Source organism: Oncorhynchus nerka, linkage group LG24 (genome assembly GCF_034236695.1).
Source record: "Oncorhynchus nerka isolate Pitt River linkage group LG24, Oner_Uvic_2.0, whole genome shotgun sequence".
Taxonomy (NCBI): Eukaryota; Metazoa; Chordata; class Actinopteri; order Salmoniformes; family Salmonidae; genus Oncorhynchus; species Oncorhynchus nerka.
The window spans coordinates 19,594,535-19,601,982 of NC_088419.1; the positions used below are offsets into that span (position 1 = coordinate 19,594,535).

Sequence of the window (7,448 nt, forward strand, 5' to 3'; positions counted from 1 at the left end):
TACACGCGTTTCGTCTTTCCCTGGCTTATTCCGATTCATTTTCCATTGCAGGTTCAGTGTTTTAACTAACCTTATATAGACCAATCCGACTGGCGATGGCTTCCTTTATGCAAGTGCTTCTAGTCGTGCAGCATCCATGAGCCTCTCCTCTCCATAAACTCCTGCGCTCCTCCATGACCAACACATTGGAGCACTCTCGACGAGCCAGCGGCGAACAACTAGCATACTGCATGCCAGGATTCATTCTTCGTTTGGCTTGAATTAACCCAAACGACACGGCCTGAATATCATCTTAACCTCATTTTGAAATAGTGTCCTCTTGTTCAGTTTGACTGGTTCAGCATAGCAGCAGGGATAAAAACGAACTCCTGTTTACAGCGCGCACCACAGACTTTCTCACACCATGTCGTTCAACAACACAAAGGTGGGCTTCTCTGTAAAGGACCTTCTGGATCTTCCTGACACCAATGGAGGTTCTGGAACGGAGGAGACCGAGGATGAGAACGAGGAGGAAACTAGTGAGATTATGACGCAAAATCCATCTTTAGAAAACGCTGGAAATGTGCCCTATAATAGCCTTTTGTGTGATGGTGGTGGTAATTCCTACTCAAAATGGCTTGCCTCCTCCAACAGCATCCAATATTCACGTGAGTAGCTCTTAAAAAAAGTTTCATAATCATCTAGGTATATAATAGATTTGTCCACTTCCTAGTCATATCATCCTTTCAATTAGTTATCAAATAAGCCATTAATGAAAACAAAAACCTTTGCATTAACGTTTTCACTATTTCATATTTTAATTGGGCATATATCTTATGGGTTTAACTTATTAGTCTACTCTTAAAGTAGTTTATTCATGCGTAATCAGAATGTGTAATATTATACGTGCTTAATGCAAGTCTCCTTGCGTAATTATCCACGCGTAATCGTCATAGTTTAGCCCATGTCACCAATAGGCCATTGTTTTAGATTATATAGGTAATCTCTTCAATATATTCCATTCTTTGCTCAGATTAACTATGGGCTATGATGGAATATTAAATATATTTTCACTGTATTTATTGTCCATCTTTTATAATAATCAAACCGACGATTTTTCTTTTTAAACAGGTTTGTCAGTTGATTCTCGAAACGAACCCAAATCTCCAGAGCTCTCCGCTGACGAATCCCAAGATATCGACAAAGACACCGCAGTTGACAGCAGCGACTCTGGAAAGAAGAGGAAAAGGAGGGTGCTGTTTTCCAAAGCGCAAACATATGAACTAGAGCGACGATTTCGACAACAGAGATATCTCTCTGCGCCTGAGAGGGAGCACCTTGCCAACGCACTACGACTGACACAGACCCAGGTGAAGATCTGGTTCCAGAATCACCGGTATAAAATGAAAAGAGCACGCGCTGAGAAGGGTATGGAAATGGTTCATCTCGTGTCCCCAAGACGGGTGGCAATTCCGGTTTTGATTCGGGATGGAAAACCGTGTGACACTAGCAAAACTCAGGAACTTGAGGCCTCGTTCAGGGCTGGAATACCTCTCTCGGCGTATAGCGCCTATTCTCTCCATCACATGCATATGCGCTCTCACTACAGCCCCGACGCATTGTCACAACTGCCCAGTCTGCATCACTTGGCGCAAATGTACCAATGGACTTGGTAGAAGTCTACTTCATGGCCTACTTCAAATAACTTTGATTCGAAAAATATAAATACAACTTTTCCTGATTTGGATTGAAATTATTCTCTCTATTTTACTCACATCAAAGTTGATAATGGGATGGCCCATGAGGTCTGGACGATGTTACGCCTCGTGAGATTCCGTTAGTTTTATAATGTTTGCTAAATGAATGTTATAAATAAATGTTGTCTGTTGTAAAGTGCTCATATTATGAATTAATTTATGTTTTTTGGTGTACTGTTTATTTAACTTATATATTTATGGCCGTGAATAAACCTTTGTCAGTTTGATGTGGTTATTATTCATTTATTAAACTACATTCAATTACTTTTATACAGGTCCAATAAGGGGAATCGAATAGACACTTAATTTAGGGTAACTTGTTTATTATTTGTTAAAATTGTTATATGCGTATAGATACAGTTACGCACAAAACTAGATGAATACGAGTTCCCTTTTTTAAAGTAGCAGATCGTGCAAAACATGTTTTATGTTTTCCTGTATCTAATTCCGGGCAGATTTGCTATTGAATCACAGAGGAAAAATAGAAACAACCCTGAAGTGAATCTCTATTGCAAACACAGTCTTCTCAGAAGTAAAAACGCCCTATGCACGTGCCTACAACAAATAGGACTATTTTGCTATATTTTCCTTGCGTTTCCAGTTTGAAAAAGGATGTATGGCCAGGGTGTAATCCGTTACATGTAAGGGATTACACATTTGTTACATTACAAGAACATATATTGTAATCAGATTACAGATACTTCTGAAAAACTAGAATACTTGATGATTACTTCCAGGATTACTTTTAAATTCAGAAAGGATGTTTGCGAAAAAAATCTTTTGACACTTCTCTGTTTTCTCAATGACATTTAAATCAGCATTGAAAAAATATACAAGTTTAAGTTTGTTCCACCTGAGCGAGTGTAACCAGAGGTCAGAGACCCCTATGACGACACACCAAATGTGTTTGATGGATCGCGGGAAAAGAGCAGGAATGGACTTTTGTAGGCTACAGTCCAAGCTATGTCTTCCAATGGTGCTGGAAAGAAATACATCCATAGGCCTAATGGACACATGCTCAAATTCGCACTCTTTTGATATACTTAAAATCTGTAGTTGCTACAGTTTTTGGACTTATAAATTATATATATTAATGTAAAGATATCATTTAATTTTATGTAGTAGTAATGTATGTATGTAGTAGAAAGTGATGGGTTAGAAGAAGCCTATATAACCAATCCATAAAGTAAAATGTAACATCCATGTACGGCCAGCAATGTAAACTTTTACATTTTTATCCTGCAATAGAAGTCGTTCAATTGGTAACATACATGTTTGTCTTCTTCTAATGCGTCTTAAGGGGAAAGTAATCTAATAGTAACTGAATGTAATCAGATTACGTTACTGAGTTTCAGTAATCCAAAAGTTATGTTACTGACTACAATTTTGGACAGGTAACTAGTAACTGTAACAGATTACATTTAGAAGGTAACCTACCCAACCCTGTGTATGGCTTATAGGATTGTATATGTATGGATATTAATACATTCTGAAGTTAGACAATAAGAAGCATCCTATGTTGTAATTATATAAAAGACCCATTTGACATTCTCTATTCCTATGAATAATGTTTCCTGTTGCAACAAATTCATTATAGTCAATATAAACACAATTGAAACTACATTATTTCTCACTCAGTTTCTCACAGAACTGCATTGCTTATCAATTCACAAAGAAACCCCCAATTATAGAATAGAGTGCATCTGTGCATGTTTAGCTGCACAGCATGGAAAAGAGAGGGGATGTTGTGGCAGTGGTGGATGGAGAGCTGTGGAGGTTTTTGTTCCTATTTCAGCTGTGGAGGTTTGGTCAGCTCATCTCTCAGTAAGGATAAGGAATAAGTATCTGAGGTTTTGTAAAGGCTGTCACTTGGCTCTTTTGTGACCCTTGTTGGACACGTTGTATTCCGTGTGGACAGCTGGCCTCGTGGAGGGGATGGGGAGGGACCCCTAATAAAACCCAACTTGTGTCTGCTTTCAAACATCCCATTGTTACCTCCCAAGGGGGAAAATAATTACAAATTCATGCAGCATCTTTTCAGAGGGGGGGGGGGTCCTTATCCTAAGGTTCCTCTGTGCAACCCCACTCTTTCCATCTCTCCCTCTCTCTCTTACTCTCTCTCTCTAAATATTTGTAACCAGTTTTTCAGATACTTTGCACATAAAATATCTGTACTCACTCTAGTTTTCTAAAACACATGTTGTAGTCAGTGGATAACTGTACACTCATCATGCACTTCAAGCACAACTTTGAAGTGATAAATAATACATAATAGGTTTATAAGCTATAATGTTACTTGCATTCCTTAAAGAGTACCCCAGTATGAGTCACAATACCCATAAAACCCAGGGGTCAAACAGGGAAATGCTTCCAATTGTTTTTCCACCATACATTTTTCCCACAGGGGATTTTAGAAACACTTCCAATAGGGGCTGTGTTTAGTGTAGGCTTGTAAGTTTTGATAACTGTGTAAATCTCATTAGGACAAGGTGTCTTTTATCAATATATTCACCTGTATTTACCCCCAAAAATGAAATGTTAATTAGCTGCTAATGTGAGTCTCATAAAGAATTACAAATGCCATGATCGGGACGAGACTGATGAATTGAGGCAAAGGTAAGAATCTCTGGATTAACCATCTAATGTTAGCTAAATGTAGTAATTAATAATTTGGCAATATTTATTTAAATGAACAAATGACACCTCCAATGTGGGGCTCTAATAAGTCAACCAGCAGCTGAGCATCAAACAACTATGTAGTATTTTTCGCCACAAGATGGCAGTATATGCCTTAATGAAAAAGGATAAAGATGCCTACAGTCTTCACAGGGGATTTGTATTATAACCACTGGCTATACTGGATATCCCTTACCTGCTCCCAGAACCAATATTACACCGACTTTGTCATTTGAGCAGTTAATAATTGTAATCTAATTTATTTGCATTGAGCATTTTAGACAAATGTTTTTTCCCCTCAGTTGTTGTTACAGGAAGGTGTAGGTCTTTAATTAATGAGATATTTTTTTCAAAATGTATTTTGATCATATCTATTTAAATCTAATCATGTTTAGAGGTTAAGAGTTCGAATATCCATTGACTAGTTTAACAGACAAATAACAGTTAAATGAGAGTGTCTGTAAAATTCTTGTTTTGCTCAACATTCACCTCATTCAGTTTAGAACAGGCAGCAGGGGCACATGGGAGAGCTGTTAGGGGAGTGGTTTGTCCACAGAGGGGAGCAGTTGGGCAAAGTACCTTGGATGAATACACAAGAATGTTCTCATTTACTAGTGATATTTGAACCTACATGCATTGATGGAGGTGTAATGGTGTGTGTGCAGGGTAATGGTAGTGACATGCAGTGACAACATCTGTATGACTATTTGTTTATTTTTCAGGGGTTCTTAAAAACATTCTTCAAGCTCTGTCAAGTTGTTTTTTTATCATTGCTAGATAGCCATTGTCAAGTCTTGCCATAGATTCTCAAGACGATTTAAGTCAAAACTGTAACTAGGTCACTCAGGAAAATTAAATGTCATCTTGGTAAGCAACTCAAGTGTATTGGCCTTGTGCTTAGGTTATTGTTCTGCTAAAAGGTGAATTTGTCTCCCAGTGTCTGTTGGAAAGCAGACTGAACCAGATTATTTTCCTCTAGGATTTTGCCTGTGCTTAGCTCTATTTCATTTATTTTTATCCTAAAAAAACTTCCTAGTCCTTGGTGATGACAAGCATACCCATAACATGATGCAGCCCTCTCTATGATAAAAAATATGTAGAGTGGCACTCAGTGATGTGTTGTGTTGGATTTGCCCCAAATATAACAATGTGTGTTCAGGACATAAAGATCATTTCTTTGCCATATTTATGCAGTTTTACTTTAGTACCTTATTACAAACAGGATGCATGTTTTGGAATATTTTTATTCTGTACAGACTTCCTTCTTTTCACTGTCATTTAGGTTAGTATTGTGGAATAACTACAATGTTGTTGATCGATCCTCAGTTCTCTCCTATCACAGTCATTAAACTGGAACTGTTTTAAAGTCACCATTGGCCTCACGGTGAAATTCCTTAGTGGGTTCCATCCTCTCCTTCAACTTAGTTAGGAAGGACACATGTATCTTTGTTGTGACTTGGGTGTATTGATACACCATCCAAAGTGTAATTAATAACTTCACCGTGCTCAAAGGGATATTCAATGTCTGCTTTTTAAAATCCATCCACCAATAGGTGCCCTTCTTTGCAAAGCATTGGAAACCTTCCTGGTCTTTGTGGTTGAAATTCTTTGCTCGACTGAGGGACCTTACAGATAATTGTATGTGTGGGGTACAGAGATGAGGTTAAACACTATCATGTTGAACACGATTATTGCACATATAGTGAGTCCATGCAACTTCGCATGTGCATTTTTACTTCTGAACTTTTATTTGACCAATTGGTAGTTACAGTCTTGTCCCATCGCTGCAACTCCCGTACGGACTCAGGAGAAGCAAAGATGGAGAGCAAGCCGTACTGCTTCTTGACACACTGCTCGCTTATCCCAGAAGCTAAGAAACACCATACAGCTGGCAACTGATGTCAGCTTGCAGGCACTCAGCCCTCCACAAGGAGTCGCTAGAGCACAATAGGACAAGGAAATCTTGGCCGGCCAAACCCTTCCCTAACCCGGACGACGCTGGGCCAATTGTGCACCGCCTCATATGTCTCCCGGTCACAGCCAACTGTGACACAGCCTGGGATCAAACTCAGGGCTCTAGTGACACCTCTAGCACTGTGATGCAGTGCCTTAGACAGCTGCGCCACTTGGGAAGCCACCTTCTGAATTTATTTAAGCTTAACATAACAAAAGAGTTGAATACTTATCGACTCAAGACATTTTAGCGTTTCATTTTTTATTAATTTGTAAACATTTTTTCAAACATAATTCCACTTTGACATTATGGGTTATTGTGTGTAGGCCAGTGATACATCTCTGTAACACATTTTTGGAGGAAAACGTCAAGGGATGTGAATACCTTCTGAAGGCACTGTTCCTCCTGACAAAACTACAGATGTAGGATATTAATTTAATCTGTCTTCTGTTGCTGAGAACTTGTAGTGTATTCAAGGTTTAAAAATACTTTTAAGACTTTGTAATTTCAGACTTGATTTGCCCTCACGAAAAATGTATCAACCCCTACAAAACTAATTCCATTAATTATAATCCACATAATAATTCCCATTTCCTGCCGATTCAGGATTATTTTCCTACTGTGGCAAACTGTCTCAATTTAAGATCCTACATCTGTAGGAACTCCAGTCCTGACTGTAACTCTTCCACATATTCAGCATTCTTTACTTATTGATTTAAACCATAACCATTTCAAGTGTGGTTTTCCCTTTTTTATCAAAGACAAAGCACATGTTTTTGTGTTCATTTTTTCCCCTACACAGTGGGGGGATGAAGAAGTAACCTTCGGTGAAGAAGTGAAACACCTACTATACCTCTGATACATGATCCAGAATGATAACCACACTGAAACACCTACTATACCTCTGATATATGATCCAGAATGATAACCACACTGAAACACCTACTATACCTCTGATATATGATCCAGAATGATAACCACACTGAAACACCTACTATACCTCTGATATATGATCCAGAATGATAACCACACTGAAACACCTACTATACCTCTGATATATGATCCAGAATGATAACCACACT

The 7,448-nt window shown here is 38.4% G+C and overlaps 1 protein-coding gene across 1 annotated transcript; it reads left to right on the forward strand.

Moving 5' to 3' along the window:
- The first annotated feature begins 403 nt into the window (after nucleotides 1-403).
- On the forward strand, nucleotides 404-1,655 carry LOC115107462 (homeobox protein Nkx-2.2a-like). Its single transcript, XM_065009429.1, has 2 exons — nucleotides 404-647; nucleotides 1,111-1,655. Exons 1-2 carry the CDS (start codon nucleotides 404-406, stop codon nucleotides 1,653-1,655), a joined length of 789 nt encoding a protein of 262 aa, XP_064865501.1.
- The last annotated feature ends 5,793 nt before the right edge of the window (nucleotides 1,656-7,448 follow it).

What these genes read in the sequence shown, in the direction of transcription:
- LOC115107462 (XM_065009429.1), top strand. Translation starts at nt 404, where the DNA reads ATGTCGTTCAACAACACAAAGGTGGGCTTCTCTGTAAAGGACCTTCTG. An exon ending in CAACAGCATCCAATATTCAC is followed by an intron (nt 648 to 1,110) that starts GTGAGTAGCTCT and finishes CTTTTTAAACAG; the next exon opens with GTTTGTCAGTTGATTCTCGA.